Source organism: Sitodiplosis mosellana, unplaced genomic scaffold (assembly GCF_009176505.1).
Source record: "Sitodiplosis mosellana isolate CC-2019 unplaced genomic scaffold, AAFC_SMos_1.0 Smas_scaffold_3483, whole genome shotgun sequence".
Lineage (NCBI taxonomy): Eukaryota > Metazoa > Arthropoda > Insecta > Diptera > Cecidomyiidae > Sitodiplosis > Sitodiplosis mosellana.
The window spans coordinates 1-19,276 of record NW_022598725.1 but is presented as its reverse complement, the minus strand read 5'-3'; the positions used below and the strand labels follow the sequence as shown (position 1 = coordinate 19,276).

The 19,276-nt window shown below is 34.7% G+C and overlaps 2 protein-coding genes across 5 annotated transcripts; one reads left to right on the top strand and one right to left on the bottom strand.

Moving 5' to 3' along the window:
• Window positions 1–837: 837 nt before the first annotated feature.
• Window positions 838–6,194, bottom strand: LOC129571827 (kinesin-like protein unc-104). Of its 3 annotated transcripts, none has more exons than XM_055451679.1 (5): window positions 5,952–6,194; window positions 4,213–4,422; window positions 4,056–4,150; window positions 1,743–1,866; window positions 838–1,669 (listed from the first exon to the last, which is right to left on the bottom strand). In XM_055451679.1, exons 2-5 carry the CDS (start codon window positions 4,298–4,300, stop codon window positions 1,056–1,058), a joined length of 921 nt encoding a protein of 306 aa, XP_055307654.1. In that variant the 5' UTR covers window positions 4,301–4,422; window positions 5,952–6,194; the 3' UTR covers window positions 838–1,055. The 3 variants fall into 3 exon arrangements, with proteins under 3 accessions (XP_055307654.1, XP_055307656.1, XP_055307655.1); XM_055451681.1 differs by having other exon boundaries at window positions 1,743–1,863; XM_055451680.1 differs by having other exon boundaries at window positions 4,213–4,359.
• Window positions 6,195–6,940: 746 nt separating this feature from the next.
• LOC129571828 (CDK5 regulatory subunit-associated protein 2-like) lies at window positions 6,941–8,081 on the top strand. 2 transcript variants are annotated; one of them, XM_055451683.1, is made up of 5 exons: window positions 6,941–7,042; window positions 7,137–7,174; window positions 7,239–7,420; window positions 7,748–7,798; window positions 7,884–8,051. In XM_055451683.1, exons 1-5 carry the CDS (start codon window positions 7,020–7,022, stop codon window positions 8,034–8,036), a joined length of 447 nt encoding a protein of 148 aa, XP_055307658.1. In that variant the 5' UTR covers window positions 6,941–7,019; the 3' UTR covers window positions 8,037–8,051. The 2 variants fall into 2 exon arrangements, with proteins under 2 accessions (XP_055307658.1, XP_055307659.1); XM_055451684.1 differs by lacking the exon at window positions 7,748–7,798 and having other exon boundaries at window positions 7,884–8,081.
• Window positions 8,082–19,276: the final 11,195 nt, after the last annotated feature.

The following is a 19,276-nucleotide window of genomic DNA, read 5'->3' as shown; positions in this document are numbered from 1 at the left end:
GGCCAAGGCCTTTCCAACGGTACCTAAAATGCCGGGGCCCAAATAGTGCCCTGAGAAAATAGCATATTTACTGTATATATACTCGTGACGCAAACACTGGCATTTTTGATATTTGGCTTGAAATGCACAGTTGTTGGAGCGTCACTTGTCGGACTATCGTCCTCCGTGATGCATTTTCTCAATGATACATTGTTCATTTTTCGATAAAGAATGAGCTTCTCTTTCTTGAAAACAACATTCACATGCACGCCTTCATTGGAAATTGCAAAAGAAATCGAGGTAAGAAAACAACAAAAAACAAAACAAATTTTTTTTCTGAAGAACAAATTTCTATGATTTTTCATAGAACACTCCACAAGAAATCAAAATGTTTCTATTCCGAAGTCCGTCGAATTTTTTTTAATAGGACACAGTGTTTTTTTGATACTAGATATATGCTAATGAGAATGAAAATGGCAATACAGGAATAAACATTCTGAAACGCATCAAGAAAAAAAATTCGCAAAAATGAATCATGAGTTCTGAATATGCAAAAGTGAAACATGAATTTACATGGGCAGCATAAGAAGGTTCATGATTCACTTTTGCGTATTCAGAACTCATGATTCACTTTTGCGAATTTTTTTTCTTGATGCGCTTCAGAATGTTTATTCCAGTATTGCCATTTTCATTCTAACAGCCTCATATATTGTTATTGAATCACACAATAATATTTACATATGTGTGTTGTTGGTAATAAAAATGGGAATACAGAAATGTTTTAACTGAAGCGCAACATGAAACTTCTTTCTTAAAAACGTTACATGAATAGTCGCTTCAATACATGAAAAATGTGAATTTGATTTTCGCTTTTGGTTTTTTCTGCGTAATTGATAAGAGGTAATAAGTTAGTGTATTCAGCAAAGTTGTGGGACTTTGTTGCAGATAACATTTCGTTGTTACTTTTTTGAGAAACAAATTTCATGTTGCGCTCCGGTTCTGTATTGCCATTTTTACTCTCGGCTACACATATTTTTCAATCCAAATGTCAGTTTCTGTTTACAAAGCTTTCCTCTCTACTGTTCACTTGAATTTATATGACGACAAATGTGTATTTGTATACTCACAATTTCTGCTAATGCTGAAATGACTTTTCCGAGAGTGGTGAGGCTTTTATTAATATTGGCCCCTTCTTTCAAGCGAGTCCCTTTAGCTCCAGTTGAATCAGCACGTTCTGATCCAGCTAAATCAACCAAACTTATTTTTGAAACTTTTTCACTGTCCAAGTCAGTCATTTTGTCATGGCGTCGTTGAGTGAAAAAAATTGTGAAAACCGCGTGGGATCTAGAACTGGTCTCATTCATATTTGTTGCCGCAACTGTGCGTGCTTTGTTGCCTTCATCTATTAAATCATGAATATCCTCGTAGGATGTAACTGCCAACTTTGAGAGATCTTCCACATATGGTCCTAACGCTGGATGTTCACGAACTTTTAAATTGCCTTTATTTTTAGGATTCAACAAATCTCGAACACGCTCGCAATAAATTTCCATGTATGATACTTCAACTGCATATTGCAATTCAGAACTTGCTGTTTCTTTTATCCGTCGAAATAAATCTTTACAAAGCATGGGTATTATGCCTTCTTGACCTTCCGATTCTTGTTTTCCCATCATTGTATAAGATTTACCTAGAACACGGATTATTAAGATGTTATGTGTCAGTTGAAGCAGTCAAATGAACCACCATATGATTTAATTTACCTGCCCCTGTTTGACCATAAGCAAAAATGCATACGTTGTATCCATCAAAAGAATGTTGCAGCATTTCTTCTCCTATATCAGTGTACACCATCGATTGGGTAGAAAACTCTCTATCACTTGGCTGCTTATAAAATGGAATAATAAGATAAAATTTTCTCAAAAATTGCATTAAATTATTATTTAATGAACATTCATGTAACGCCATTTAGTCATATTTAACATGAAAAATTGTAACGTGTTCACACATTTCTCCGTTAAAATCGAATAAAATTTGGGTGTAAACTGTATGAAAATATACAACGATGTGCCTTCTCATCGCTGTCGCCAACTGGTGTTAGCAAGTGTACTACAAACAAAATGTTAAAATCAATGTCAAATTAGTCAACAGAAGAGTGAAAAAGTACATATAAAGTGCTTGTTGTTCACTTGGCAAGTGACACTTGCTAGCACCAATTGGTGCTTCGGGACTATTTTATTTATTTACATACCGCCAAAGAACTGGCTGAATATTCAGTTTTGCAGGAAAATGACTCCAAGAGTCATGGAAAACCTTTATATGGGAACTGTCAAGAAACCGTAGCACAGCTTAAGAATCGCACTGAGTGGACGCTGCGAGCAGCGCACAAACTCACTTGAATGAAAGACGATAAATTCGTGTGCGCTGCTCGACTCACGAAAATGAGTTTTTATACGCACAGTACGTTATACGCACACCGCACACTATGTCTTGCTTCTTCTTTTTTTTCGTCTTGTTCGTATCTGCTATAGCGAAAAGAAGAAAAAGAAGAAGAAGCGGAAGACTGGTGAGTGAGTGGGGCGCACATGATTCTTTTAGATGAGTAGAGTATCGCACAGAGCGCTGTGGCTCTCATTAAAATAGTTGCACTGCGAACTGAGTGTGCGATTCTTAGCCCCTGAACCGCAGTGTTGAAAATATATCCACACATGCATTTTATTTTTAACGTTCAGTTTTCAATTTTCACTAAGATGTCAAACAATGAATGTCACACAATTCTTTGAACTCAGATGATCCAAATGCATGTCAACTCATTCCATATATACGCTGATATCAGTATATTTCATGAAACAAACATTTAACGGAAAGAACATTTTCTTAATTTTTTTTTATCCTTTCAGGCTATCGTTCATTTCTTTACTCCAGCACGACTCACTTGCATATGTCATTTTTAGAACGAACACAATTTCTCGTCAATCAGGTATTCAAACATGGAACGTAGCCGTTGAAACCGGTGATGAGGTAGGTCAATTTTAGATGAGTATTAATTTTCAGATAAACTCATGTACAAATTACTAATTGCTATGATATTTCATTGCTTTTTCCGTCCAGTGGTTGTGCCCTATAAGTGCCTGTGTATTTTAGGAAAACATCACGTTTGCTGATCCAACGTTTGGGGGGCGAAATGATCAAAACGTAGGCAGAAAGAAGAACGATGGCGCAGAATATTCACTGAGTAAAAGCAACGCGACCTTCGCTCATATCCTTTGGTCCCCTCCTTAAAGTCAAAGCATGCATGGAATAGCTACATTTGTCATCGGTTGGCTATGATGGCACTAGGAATAGCTCTATATGGAACCCACAGTTTCGACAGATACGTGTAGTCAAATCGAGCCAGCGATAGAATAGCATCGTTGACGAACAAAAAACTAGCAACTTAGGCGCGGCACAAAATCCACCGATCAGAATCAAAAATGCCTGCGATGCCCCGGCTTCAAGAAATCGAACAATTGCACCATTCATTTTGCCGAACAGTACTTCACATCGTATACATACGCAAAATGTTTTGGATGATTCGTTCTACGAACTAAACGAAATTGGTTCAAATTTGTCCGAAGGTTCTATCTGAATGGGTGTGATTTACAACACAGTGAAGCGCAATGGTAATAAATTCAGCAAATCCAAAACCGTTCGGAGTTCAGTTTGCATTGCTTTTGTCCCTATCGGAAGATCACTGACTTGAATCATGAATGACGTTTATCTGACAAATGCCACTTCCAACATTTGGATAAACCTTATGACGAAAGCATTTACTTATACTCCCAAACTATACCGTATAGATGCCGTTAAAGCATTCATTGCTGAATATTTTCTATTTACAGCGCACTTTGTTGGTGATTTAGTTTTTCATTGAAAAAAAAAGCATTGAAATTATTTTCATTCTATTTTCTTTCCATTCATTTCATGCACAATTAGACTACACCCGAATTTCACTCATTTTCGACGGAATAAATGATTGTATCACATTCAACCATGGTCATATACCCGGTTGCGAATATATTATAAAAATTATTTACATTATGCGACCAATACGAATAATCGAAGTTGAATCGTTTTATAGAGTCACTTGTACCAGGTGGGACCTTGGGATTCGTAATCGCCGTTGTTGATCCTAAATTGAAAAAAACATTTTTCAAATATGCAATTTAACAATTTTTTTTTTCATTCAATTACCGCTCATATCGATGATACATTTTGACTCTCGTGAAATTTCACGCGAATTAAAAGGTCGCACTCTAACTGCAACTTTGACTGAAGACATGGTAGCAAATATCACTAATGCCTTTAAATCCTGAATCTCTGTTTCTTAGTCGATTCTCTCTTATTATTTTAAATGGAATGAAAGTATTATTATTTTAAATGCTGTCTTGATTATTTCCAAATCTAAAAAGAAATAAATATTTGAATAATTAATAAGAAAAGTTCTACACACATAAAAATGAATTGACCATCACATTGAAGATAATTGAAGAATCACTGTTCAAATAATGAAATAACATGAAATGATCAAAACTAGCTTTGCTATTATAAACAATAATGAAATTTCATCTTCTCTAATGCTGTTTCATTACACTACATTCCATTAAAGTTTTTTGAATACGGTGAAACAAATTATGACAATAATAAATCTGATTTGTTTTTTGTTTTTAAATTTTAGATTGCTTTTGGACCGGGAATTCTAGAATTGATTGTTCACATTAAACTCTCGAGGAACACGTCTTTTAATTATTATCTGTATACATTTGAATGTGGTCTTAATAATCTTGAAAACACGAGGAAAAGAAACAAAAATTCTATCACTCATTCTAAAAATTTTACGAATTCTTTTATGTTTTATTAAACTATGGTGTATTTGATAATAGTAGTGTGGGCAAGTGATATTGTTAGAATTGTACAATTTTTAAATATTTACCCAAGGATGGACTAGTTTACATGTATATCATAATAGATATTGCTTCAAATATTATTAAATGCATTTTTTCGGAACTAAAATCTTATATGCACTTAATTTGCTGTTCAGTTCATAAAAAGTGTATCCTTTCGAACGCAAAACTAAATACATACATTTATTCGCCGTGTTTTAAAAAATTAATTTTTTTATACGTGGACCCATTTTAAAGCTTTGGGTTTTTAGTGGATTTATTTATGCTCATAAACATCATGAATGCAATGTTTAATACAATAACGTCAGATTGTTATGTATTTTCGTATACATTTTCAAATATTATCTTGAAAAATTGGAAGAAATCAGTTTATTTTCCTATAAAATTTCCCATATGTTGGGAAAAAATAAAATGTTAAATGCAAATAATTATTCTATTTTTTATTATGTTGAAAGGAGCAAAGATTTTCTTCCATTTGAATTTGAGAAGTAGTATTGCTTTGTACGTTTTCAATTCTGCAGCAATATAATATCACTGTAATATGATTTTTTGATGGGGACCAAATAGTTTGATACGAGTCTACCTTTGTGTTAAAAGTATACTCAGTTTAAACAACTGATGACGTAATATAGTGTATTGTGAAACCAAAATAACAAATTCAGTCTTCATAAAAACCAAAAAGATTAAAAAATAGTTTTTTTAAGTAAATTCATTAATAATTCATCATACATGTTTCTTGCAAAAACAAAATTGATCCTTGAAAATGTTGGGATGAAATTTTCTCCATATTGTCGTATTAAATCTAACTATTTGTTCTTCTCCTTAGCATTTCATTGAAATGAAAAAATGAATAAACTTTCAATAATGAAAAAACGTAGCAATATTATTATTTAAGTTTACTTATGTAAAACCCAAATATTTATCTTGAATACAATTTCCACAAAATGCTTCGCATTGCACTTAAATAATTGAAATATCGAAGAAAAAAGCAATATACATTTGATTAACCTTTTATCAACATTACTTTACCTGTGGCGTTTCGTCCCAATTTTGAATGATTTAGAATGTATAATTTCTTCTCTTTATCCGTTTTTAAGTTATTTTCGAAAAAAAAACAAATCTTATATTGAATATATTACGTTATTCAGATGAACTACGATAAGAAGACTGTTTTTCTCAATCCTTCACTCTATATTCTCATATGCGTGTTGCTTCAATTCATTTTGATTTTTTCCATGGAGAAATGCTATGATACAACTCAAAGCCATGAAGGGTGAGTGATTCATCGAACGTATTTGTATACGTTGAATTAATCTGCTCAAACGCAGTAGCGAGGAACACGTCAAAATGATGGTACTTTTTCCGCCCTTACATCTTCAAGCAGTGCGCCTGTGCGCAACAAATCTTGTATCCGATAGTGGAGACATCAAACTTGAATCGGTTTTTTTGCCGTTGACCTTCAATATGATTTCAAAAAAAATATTTTAATGAATGAATGGTAAAGTTACAAAAGGTAGATACGTTCAACTACAATTTAACAGCCTCAAAAGAGCGCAACGTATTTCTTTTGGAATAGAAAGATATTATAAAATCATATGAGCCATTGAATGTTTAAAAAAACAAAGAATGTTTGAAACAATATGCAACGAATAAAATTAATTAACTCTATAAAAAAGTAATTGCCTTTTGAACTGAAAAATTTATCATTGTTTTGAAGGAGGGTTTTACTTCAAATGTTATTTATATTTTTTCTGCTGTCATTAGATCAGTTAACAAACTATTTTTTGATGTACATTTTTTGGGACATATATTTGCCATTTTTAGTTATATTTTAGATAAAGAGAGAGATTCAATTATTGTTTATAATGATTTTTTTTCATGTACCTTATTCCTATAAAAATGCAATATATGTACCGCATTTTGCCGTTCGGTCGATAGATGGCACTGTTTTTCTGACACCAATAAAATTATTTGGAACATTAGTACATTTTTCATTATTTTTAGTACATTGTCCAAGAATTCACGTTTCTTTGAAGTTTGAAGCAACTGTCAGACATTTTATTGTTATAGTTCAAAATTACCAATAGTCAACGAATAATGATTAATTCAACGGATGAGGAGTGAGTTTTGGATTTATTTTTCACAAGAACATTGAGAATATTTTAAATGACTCAGTATTTGACTGTACGTTTGATTTTTTTTTTAAATTCACAGAATTGTCAAGCCAGATACGCCGCCAGAATTATATTCATGCAAGTATAATTTTTATTTCATATAAGAATATGAAATTATTTCCGTTTGATCACGCATTTCCAGGTCCCGATAAACAATCACGGTCTTTGCGTGAATATGACGAGGAGTTGCATAATTTACGGAAAGAGAACTTCAATTTGAAGCTTCGAATTTTCTTTCTCGAAGGAAAACCACAGGGAACGAACATATGTCCAAGTACTGGCCCAAAAACGAATCATGAACAATTTTCCAATCAAAATCTTAAAGTATGTACAAAACAATACGAAAATAAAGCAGCTAAAACTAGTTGCAAGAAAAAAAAATGATTTGAAACAAGCCTTAGTAAATGAAATAAGAAGGTTTGCTTTAGATCAATGAAAAATGTAACGATTTACCCATTTTGCGTTCAATTGACGATAAATGTCTATAACCATAAAGCACATAGAGTCAACCATTTTTACCAGTCACTTTCATTGTTATCACAATCAAATTTTCGAAATATTTATTCCGTCGCTAAAAATGAAATGGCTTTTCCGACAGTAATGCCGGGTTGACTTTACTAATATGTGAATGTATATGTATCTCCTTTCAAGGTTGAGAATAAGGAGCTTCGAAAAGAGCTACAAGAAAAACAAAATTTGCTGGTAAATCAAATATTCATTTAAGCAAAGGAAATCGTATTTTTATATTAATAATTAATATTCGTGATTTGCTGGATTTGCTGATCAGCACGAGGCAGCACATGCAATTGAAGTTTTGGAAAACTCCTTGAAAAGACAACAAGAGCTGAATAACATTACGATAACTGAACTTGCAGATGAAATAAAATATATAGAGGTAACATATAAACTGCTGAGAATATTTGTTGGATGTGTTTCATAGTTGATGACTATGACTGTCCCTTGAGTTTGCAACATAATTCTGTCCCTCGGACATACAATGCCCGTGATGTATTACTTTTTCGTACACACCGTGTCAAGGGAAAGTATAGGAATATATTCCGAATTTTTTTTTTCATAAAATCAGCTTAGATCATCATAAAAACTCATGAAACGCGTGTAAAACCACTTTATGAGACACTTTTTCGTTCGTGTGCCGTCGTCGTTGTCGTCGTCGTTGGTGTTTGTTAACACGATAACTCAAAAATTAATTGAGATATGTAATCAAAATCTGGAAATGCCAAAAGTTTTGTATCCGAAAAACTTAGTATAAGCTCGAAGATGAGCCATTTTCAAATTGATCCTGGGGTACTTACCCTAAGAAAAACCTCAAAAAATTGACACTTTTGTATGGGAGGTACCCGTGAATCGACTCCTATTAGCTTCAAACTTTCCGAAGTTTCATTTTTTGGAGAAAAAAATAAGATTCTGAAAGTTTGAAGCCAATCGGAGTCGATTTACGAGTACCTCCCATACGAAATTTTCGAAATTTCGACTAAATTGACCGATTTTTCGGCAATTTTATTTTATTTATTATTAACACCGCCAAAAAACTGGCTGAATATTAGGTTTTGCAGGAAAATGACTTCAAGAGTCATGAAAAACCTGATCTTTTGATTTTTATACAATTTAGGGTATAGCAGTAAATAGTTTGATTATACATAAATATTGGCAAAAGAATAACCTAATTAATGACTACGCGAATGACCAAATATGAAATGACGGCCTGAGAAGAAAAACCTTTCCTATAAAACCTGTGCGCAGAACACAAACACAGAAATTTTTTAGTCAAAAGGCGAACAGCAAATTTGCGAGCGCAAAAACCTAATATATTTACAGCGAGCGCAAAAGTATAACAAGCCTACTAGCATGCAAACTCCGTATAAGTGGGCCTGTTATTTGTTTGACTAAAAAATTTCTGTGTTTGTGTTCTGCGCACAGGTTTTGTAGGAAAGGTTCTTCTTCTCAGGCCGTCAAATGTATAACGAAAGCTGATTGTCAACAATTCAAGATAATCTAACAACGCATTTGAGAAATGATAGACTAACTGGAGCGTTAAACATATATTAGTGTCGACCTCAATGACTGCAAAAGTCATCGTTCAATTTATCAAATAGGTTGAAAAATGAAGCGAAGTTTTACTTCTAATCTAAACAAGTCCCTGTTGGTAGTTTTAAATTTACAATTCATGTCGAGACCAAAAGATATTTATTTATTTATTAGTTATTGATCCTTCATAATTGTCGCTTATCTTTAATTCTCTTTCTACACTATTTACATATTCTAATTTTCTTTCATTAAATTGTCCAACTGCTGACCAAAAGGGCTGATTTTGCAAATATCCACTCGTGTACGTTGGTAATTTTAATAGTTCTAGGTTTCGAGTTGGCCTACTGTTATTCCATATCAGTTTCGAATTTAAAAATTCTGAGTCTAAATTTTGATGTATTAGATCATATATGAGCACACAACAAGTATATACATATCTACTTTGAATTGAATCAATATTTAATTTTGAGCAATGATCATCATATGGGCTGATAATGTAATTATTATTTGCATTGGGATATTCATTCAATGGTGAATCTTTTCTGCACTCCTTCAATAAAAACCCTATCGGTAATTGTATGGGGGTACCAAACAGCAATGCCAAACAATAATTTGCTCTTTACATATGAATTGTACAAAATGACAAGAGTATTAACATCAAACTTCTTACCAACTGTGCGTTTTCTCATAAAAAATGCGTCTGGCGTAAAAGAAAATTTTTTTTATATGAAACTTTGGAAAAAAAAAATTTTGAAAAAGTAATAGGAAAGTAATAGGCATTACCTATTACTATTACTATTACATGTAATAGGAAAAGTAATAGGATAAATGTAATAACCATTACTGTAATAGCCTGTAATAGTAATAAAAAATAGTAATATAATACTTATTACTTTACTTCTTTACGACATGGTGGACGAAATGGACGTGTTCATTTCTTTGTTCGCCGATGAATTAAAAATTGACAAAATCATCCACTCGAGAACGGATGCGAAAGCGTTACAGCGAGCCATCGACAAAGTAAAGATTTGGTGCGACGTAAACAATTTGCACCTGAACCTCGACAAATGTGCCGTCCTTATAATCACCACAAAAAGGAAGGACATCATCGACACTAATTACAAATACGGTGATTTTACCTTCAAGCGCGTACTGGACCACAAAGATCTCGGCGTCATCATTGACCAAAAGCTTAGCTTTGTCAAGCACAATGATGCGATCACTTCGAGAGCTACAGCAGCCTTGGGATTCATCAAAAGATTTTGCTATGACATAACCGACGTTCAAACGCTCAAAACACTATACTACGCACTAGTTCAGTCTCATCTTGAGTACTGCAATGTTGTATGGCTACCAACTTATACCGTGCATATCGACAAAATTGAGAGCGTGTTGAGAAAGTTCACCCAGTTCGCCCGAAGAGAGTACCGTACGGCGGCCAACGGCTACAGTATCACCGACTACAACAAGCGACTTGAAGCGTTGAACATGACATCGTTGGAGCGTAGGAGAGTGAATGCATCTATTGTATTCATGTACGACATCGTGAATGGAATCGCAAACTGTCCCAATGTACGCAATGACATCGCAATTGGAGAGAGCGTACGTAGGTTAAGGCACACAGACTACCCAAAGATTAAAGATAAGCTCATGGACAAACAAATCAGAGCTCAAGTGCCTCAAATATGCAAGTTTGCAAACAAAGTGGCTGAAAAATTCAATAACTCAACCAGCCGTGCAAATTTCATCTCGTCGGTACGCAGCGAACAAAACCAAAAATTTATTATTAAATATTGACAAATTGTTATCCTACATCCCTACATCCCTATAGAAATAATCCCCATTCCCTATAGAAATGATGATATTTATCTGTGATTTTTACTCAAACTTTAAAATAAGTAGCAACATTGACTGTGATATAGCCATCCTCTGAGTTGGTGATTAGATTTGACCTGTTATTACTTTATAATGGAAACTACCGTTTGTGTCAATGTATTTGCGAAAATTAGAATACTTTTTTATGTCTTTCGGTCTCTACTAAATTGTAAATTTATATCTACCAACAGGGACTTGTTAGACTAGACGTAAAACTTTTCTTCAATATATCACTTTTCTGATAAATTGAAAGATGACTTTTGCAGTCATTAAGGCCGACAATAATATGTTTAACGCTCCAGTAAGTCTATCTTTTCTCAAACACGTTGTTAGATTATCTTGAACCGTTGACGATTCGGCTTACTACTCATTTCCTTGTATTGGTTAGGTTTCTTTGTGTTAAATTTTATAGACCAAACCCTAAATTCAAATCGAGAAAGACTGCTATAACTATCTATTGTATGAAAATACCCTATATTGTACAAACACGAAAAGATCAGGTTTTTCACGACTCTTGGAGTCGTTTTCCTGCAATCCAAAATATTCAGCCAGTTTTTGGCGGTGTAAATAAATGAATTAATGAATAAAATGAATAAATATAATTTATCTTGTTATATTTACAATATTTACAATGGGATAATTCATTCTAATTGACTTCACTCCTAGGGGATAGACACAAGATCTGAGATACGATCGTTTTTCAAAATACTTAATTGATTTTGTGTAGAGGTGTTCAGATTCGTGAAGATTCATTGAGATTTGAAGGGATTTGAAGGGATTTGAAGAGATTTGTAAAAATCTCACTGATTTGTTTGACCTTTTTGACAAGTCAGCCATTTTGATTTGAGAAGATTCATAAGGATTCATAGAGATTCAAAAGTATTTGAATTTGCTCGAGATATGAGATTCCTACAGATTTGAAAAGATCTAAAAAGATTCAAGTTTTAAATGTTGTGTCTATCCCCTAGCTTCACTCTCTCCAAATTCTGTTTCTCTTAAAATATTCAGCTACTCTATGTTTGATAGTATTTGTTGTTGTTTCATTTATTTACTTATTCATTTACACCGCCAAAAACTGGCTGAATAATTTGATTCGCAGGAAAATGACTCCAAGAGTCATGAAAAACCTGATCTTTTGTTTTATACAATTTAGTTTGGTTTGATTTTTACGTGCATTGACAAAAGTAACTATATTCCATTATAAATAACAGGTCAAAAACAATCACCAACTCAATGGATGGCTATATCACAGTCAATGTTACTAAATTTCAATTAATTATTGTAAAAATCACAGTTTTGCCTCATTAATGATATACATTTACCAAGGATGTAAAAAAATAATTTGTCAGTACTTCAAACTAAAAACTTGGCTGTGCTATTTTCGTACTGATGTGACAAAGTTTGCGCGACTGGTTGCATTTTTGAATGGATCAGCCACTTTGTTTGCGTATTTACACAATTGTGGAATTTGAGCTCTAATCTGTTTGTCCATCAGATTGTCCTTGATTTTTTGGTAGTTAGTTTGGCGCAAGGTACGAACGCTCTCACCCACTGCTATATCATTGCGTACAGTAGGACAGTTTGCGTATCCATTCACGATATCGTAAATAAATACAATTGATGCATTTACTCTCCTTCTTTCTAATGATGACATATCGAGGGCCTCGAGTCGCTTATTGTATTCGGTGATATTATATCCGTTGGCCGCTGTCCGATACTCTCTTCTGGCAAACTGAGTAAATTTCCTCAAAACACTCTCGATCTTGTCGATATGTACGGCATAAGTTGGTAGCCATACGACGTTACAGTACTCGAGATGAGACTGAACCAATACGTAATACAACGTTTTGAGCGTTTGTACATCGACTATGTTGTAGCAAAATCTCCTGATGAAACCAAGGGCAGCCGTTGCTTTCGATGTAATTGCGTCGATGTGCTTGACAAAACAAAGTTTTTGGTCAATGGTGGCACTGAGATCTTTGTGGTCCGATATGTGCTTGAAAATGAATAAATATGTTCTTGAGCGACGTGAAAACCGATAAATCAACAAACAATTGAATCACACCTTATTGTTTTCACTAATTCAATATTTTCAATTCATTTAAAACAAAAGAATTCGAAAAGAGTACCTTGAATGCATTTCGGTACTATCGTACCATCATCAGCATCACGACTAAACAGAAAAGTCGTCGGCTGTCACGTAAAAACATCGGTCGGTGTAGCATCATAGCAAACGAGACAGCAAACTTGACTCGATGTTCCCGTTATCCAGATTCAATGCGTTGTTGCTCCTCTGAATAAAGTAACTTTCGTATGCGTCCAATTTGCGCGCGTCGCCTATCTCTTTCACCAGCCGTAAGTTGCTTATGTCGATATTCAAATGACCGCTGTTCAATGCATGTAATGCTAAGGCAGAGCGGTAGCCCTGTTTGTTTTTTATGCACAAACAATGTTCACGGAAACGAACTGAAATGTTACGTTTCGTTTGTCCAATGTATTCACACATACAAACGGGGCACTGAATAGCATAAATGCCAGATTTATGTAAAGAATCAATTGTGTCTTTGGTTGAACCCAACAAATTCATTATTTTGGTTTGATTCGTATACACAATGGCTAAATTATATTCACGAAACTTATTTTTTATCTTGTTCATAATTTGTGGGATGTATGCGAGGGGGAAATCACTCAAAAATAATTTCTATTTGACAAGTAGTTTTTAGGTAATTCGTTGAACAAAAAGTAATTTTGAATGTAGTTTTTCGAATAAAAATTACTACAAATTACTTTTTGTTCAACGAATTACCTAAAAACTACTTGTCAAATAGAAATTATTTTTGATTGATTTCCCCCTCGCATAGATCCCACAAATTATGAACAACACGGATTTCAGTAGAGCGTTTGACAGAGTTAACCACAAGAGATTGATTCTAAAACTCAGATCGTTCAACCTGCCAGACAATCTTCTTGCTTGGATCGAATCATACCTGTCAAATCGAACTCAATACGTTAAGTACGGTAGCAGCGAGTCGAACCAACTCAACGTATCATCTGGCGTACCACAGGGGAGCCATCTTGGACCCACCCAATTTTTGTTATTCATCAATGACATAGTGGATGAAATGGACGATGTGTTCATTTCCTTGTTCGCCGATGATGTAAAAATCGCCAAAATCATCAACTCGAGCACCGATGTGGAGGTGTTACAGCGGGCCATCGACAAACTGAAGGTTTGGTGCGACGTAAACAATTTGCACCTGAACCTTGACAAATGCGCCGTCCCTACAATCACCACAAAAAGGAAGGACATCATCGACACTGATTACAAATACGGTGATTTCACCTTCAAGCGCGTATTGGACCACAAAGATCTCGGCGTCATCATTGATCAGAAGCTTATTTTTGTCAAACACATCGACGCAATTACATCGAAGGCGACAGCTGCTCTTGGATTCATCAAGAGATTTTGCTACGACATTACCGATGTTCAAACGCTCAAAACATTGTATTTCGCTTTGGTTCAGTCTCATCTTGAGTACTGCAACGTTGTATGGCTGACAACTTATGCCATACATATCGACAAAATCGAGAGCGTTTTAAGAAAGTTCACACAGTTCGCCCGAAGAGAATATCGTACAGCGGCCAACGGATACAATATCACCGAATACAACAAACGACTGGGAGCGCTGAGCATGACATCGTTGGAACGTAGGAGGGTGAACGCTTCAATTGTGTTCATGTACGACATCGTTAATGGGAACGCAAATTGTCCCAATGTACGCAACGACATAGCAATAGGAGAGAGCGTACGAACGTTACGGCACACTGACTACCTTAAAATCAAAGATAAGCTCATGGACATACAAATCAGAGCTCAAGTGCCTCAAATGTGCAAGTTTGCCAACAAAGTGGCTGATCAATTCAGAAACTCAACCAGCCGTGCAAACTTCGTCTCGTCGTTACGCGGCGAGCGGAACCAAAAATTTGATATTAAATATTGACAAATTGTTTTCTTACATCCTCCCATCTGTATTGAAATAATGATAATTTTCTGTGATATTTATACTAATTTATTGAAATCTAGCATCATTGACTGTGATATAGCCATCCTTTGAGTTGGTGATTAACTTTTGACCGGTTATTGCTTAATAATGGAAATTATTTTCTTTTTTGTCAATGTATTTGCAAAACTCATTGTATTTTTCTGTCTTTCGGTCTCTACTAAATTGTAAATTTCTAACTACCAACAGGGACTTGTTAGATTAGACATAAAACTTTTCTTCAATATATCTTCTTTGATAAATTGATTGATGACTTTTGCAGTCATAAGGCCAAAACTACAATGTTAACGCCTCCACTGGCCTTTCATTTTGGATATTTAGGTTGGGCTTTGTTGAATCGTTTACATTTCGGCTTCCTACTCATGTCCATGTATTGGTTAGGTTATTTTATTTAAGGGGTGGAGTTTCCTGTCGCAGTTTATGAGGCGAATATGAATGCAATTCGTGAGGTAGCAGCAAAATTGAAGTCCGAGGATATTTTGGTAATTTCTGGTGATTTTAATTTATCCAACTTGGAATGGTATACAGATGAAAATGAAGATTGTGACGTTGCCATCCCACTGAACGCATCCTTGGAAAAGGAAATCACTGTCTTGGACTCCATGCATGAAATGGGACTTGTTCAAGTAAACAAAATTGGATGAAATCAAATCCGTCCCAAAAAGTACCAAAATCGACCCAAAAAATAACAAAATCGTACTAAATTAATTACAAAATCGACCCAAAAAATAACAAAATCGTACTAAAATAATTACAAAGTCGTCCCAAAACCCACACCAAAATCGTCCTAAGAAATAACAAAACCGACCCAAAAAATAACAAAATCGTACTAAAATAATTACAAATTCGTCCCAAAAACATTTCATAAATAATCCCTAGGATAATAATGAGTGGACACACACTCGGCATGTCTCTTGGCATGTCTATATTATGAGTACTTTCATGCCATGGTGGTCGTTTTCAGTAAAAGGAATCAATAAAAAGGAATTAGAATCAGTCTTCTTGTTTAAGCAAAAGATATCGATCTTTGGTAAAAATTGTGATATTTCACTAAATAGTCCCCTTTTTTGTATGAAATAATTTCTGATTCAAAGATAAATTGACCAAATATTAGAGTCCAATGATTTCCTTGCGTAATAAATTTCTGCAGCGCAAGAGTCCCAAAACATAGCAAAATCAGACCAAAAAACTCGTGCTGAAAAGAACGAGGAGAACGGTTGCATTCTTGAAAACTTTGACATTTTGATGTACACACACATATAAAAACGTATGGCGGATTGAAAAACGTCACCAATGAACTAAACTATCACTTGGTGTAGCAAGTTCATTGAATGTGTGAATGGGTGGCAATATTCGATGACTTCAAAATCATATGAAAAACCACACAAGTGTTGACAGTGCAAACTCACGATTTTTTCGTAATATTTCTTTGGAAAACAAATCGTGGATGAAGCCTAGGCTTTGCAGAGCCCAAATATCAACAATAAAAGAAAATAAATGAATATAATTCCCAAACAAATAATTTATATAAAATGTATGGCGTTTCCAATCTCACCACTGTTCACCACAATCAGTCAAAGCATTAATGTGAATGACGCATGACAAAGTGACTTTGACAGCACACGCATATGAATTGTTGTCATGTTCAAATACATTGAAATAAAATCGATATCTTTTGCTTTAATAAGAAGACTGATTTTCTAATTCCTTTTACTGAAAACGACCACCATGGCATGAAAGTACTCATAATGTAGACATGCCAAGAGACATGCCGAGTGTGTGTCCACTCATTATTATCCTAGGGATTATTTATGAAATGTTTTTGGGACGATGTTGTAATTATTTTAGTACGATTTTGTTATTTTTTGGGTCGTTTTTGTTATTTCTTAGGACGATTTTGGTGTGGGTTTTGGGATGATTTTGTAATTATTTTAGTACGATTTTGTTATTTTTAAGGACGATTTTGTAATTAATTTAGTATGCTTTTGTTAGTTTTTGGGTCGATTTTGTAATTTTTTAGGACGATTTTGGTACTTTTTGGGACGGATTTGATTTCATCCAATAAAAACGGTGCGATGTTAGACTTGGTGTGGACAAATTGTACAGAGACCGTGAGCTGCTCAAAAAACACCCATCACCTATTGAAAAAGGAGTCACATCATCGATCATATGCAATTACCATTAGCGATGTTGAATTTAACAATGGCAAGTCAACTATTGATTTTAGTTATCGTGATTTTGCAAATGCCAACTACAATAATATAAATGAGATTCTTGATAACGTCGACTGGATGCACGTTTTTTCTGGCGACGACTTGAACTCTAAAATCACAAATTTTTATGAACTGATGGATTCAGTGATATCATCGAGTGTTGACGTGAAAACGAGGAAGATTTCGAGTCACCCGAAATGATTTAGTCATGACCTCGTTAACATGAAAAATAGACTCAATACAAAGTACAAATTCATGAGATCCAGGCATACTGTTGAAGCTAGAAAGCATGCAAAGAAAGAACACTCTGAACTAAGAAAAGAGTACAAAAAGAGCGCACGTTTGGCTTATAAAAATTACAAACTTGAAATGGAACAACTTATTAACGAGGACCCACAGAGATTTTTCGAATTTGTAAATAATTCCAAAAAAAGGCATGATGACATTCCTAATGTAATGATGTTTGGAGACAATGAAAGCGGTAACCGTGGTGAGATAGCTGAATTTTTTGCAACACATTTTGCAAAATCGTATACTGAACCAGATATTAGCTTAGCTGGAGATTATTCTGAAGATGAACCACTACTAAGAGATCTATGTACTAATTTTCCTATGATTGACATCACTGAGGATTTGGTTATGAACGTGATAAATGATCTCCCAAGCAACATGGTGTCAGGACCTGACGGAATACCAAATATTCTCATCAAAAAGTGTATGCCAGCACTACTAAAACCTATCACACGCATGCTAAAGCAATCGTTGGAAACTGGTATTGTCCCTCAGATTTGGAGAAAATCATTTGTAAGACCAGTTCACAAAAGTGGTGTAAGGAAAAAAGTTGAGAACTATCGTGGCGTAGCCCTGCAGTGTGTAATACCAAAGTTGCTTGATTCAATAGTTGCTAAACACCTTAATTATCACATGAAACATATCATTGATGAGAGTCAACACGGATTTTTGAAAGGAAAATCTACAACCACAAATTTGGCTGAATTTGTATCGTGTGCAATTTTGGGCATGGAAAACAAAGTACAGACTGATGCAATTTATTTGGATATTGCGAAGGCCTTCGATTCGGTCAATGTCGATTTACTGATCCGCAAATTGAATATTATGGGATTGAATCAACAGTTGCTCAAGTGGATTGAATCGTATTTGCATGGTCGCCAACAGATTGTCAAACTGAATAATGACATGTCGAGTCCCATTGATGTTACATCGGGAACAGGACAAGGATACCCGATTGGTGCTACATTGTTTCTACTGTTCATCATTGATTTGCCAAAACACGTCAGCAACTCAATTCTTCAGTCATTCGCTGATGACACTCGCCTGTGGAAACACATCGAACATTATGATGATTGTCTGGAATTACAAGCTGACCTAAATAGGCTTGTAGAATACTTCAAAAGAAATCAGCTGAAGTTGAATGTATGCAAGATCAAATTTGCGTCTTTTCATCGCGCGATCTTAAAATTTAACTTCGAATATTCCATTGGCAACGAAAAAATTGATCGGGTCCACGTGATAAAGGATCTAGGAGTAATACTTGACCATAAATTGAATTTTAACGCACATATTGAGTACATTACAGCCAAAGCGAAATCACGTTTAGCATGGATTAAACGGTTTGGATATGAATTTGATGATCCATGGACCATAAAGAAATTGTTTTCCACATTTGTATTGCCGATTGTGGAATATGCTTCCCAGGTTTGGAATCCATACACCGCTGAAAAGATTGCACGAATTGAATCGATCCAGAAGCAATTTTTATTGTTCGCTCTACGCAAAATGAAATGGCCACAAAGATTCAGGAAACCACCGTACGAATGCCGACTGCTTGAATTACAAATGATTACGCTGGAAGAACGAAGAAAAATAGCCCAAATATCACTCGTCCATAATGTGATTGGTGGTCATACGTCATCGAAATACATTTTGAGCAAAATTAATTTTAAAACACCGCGACATTGGACGAG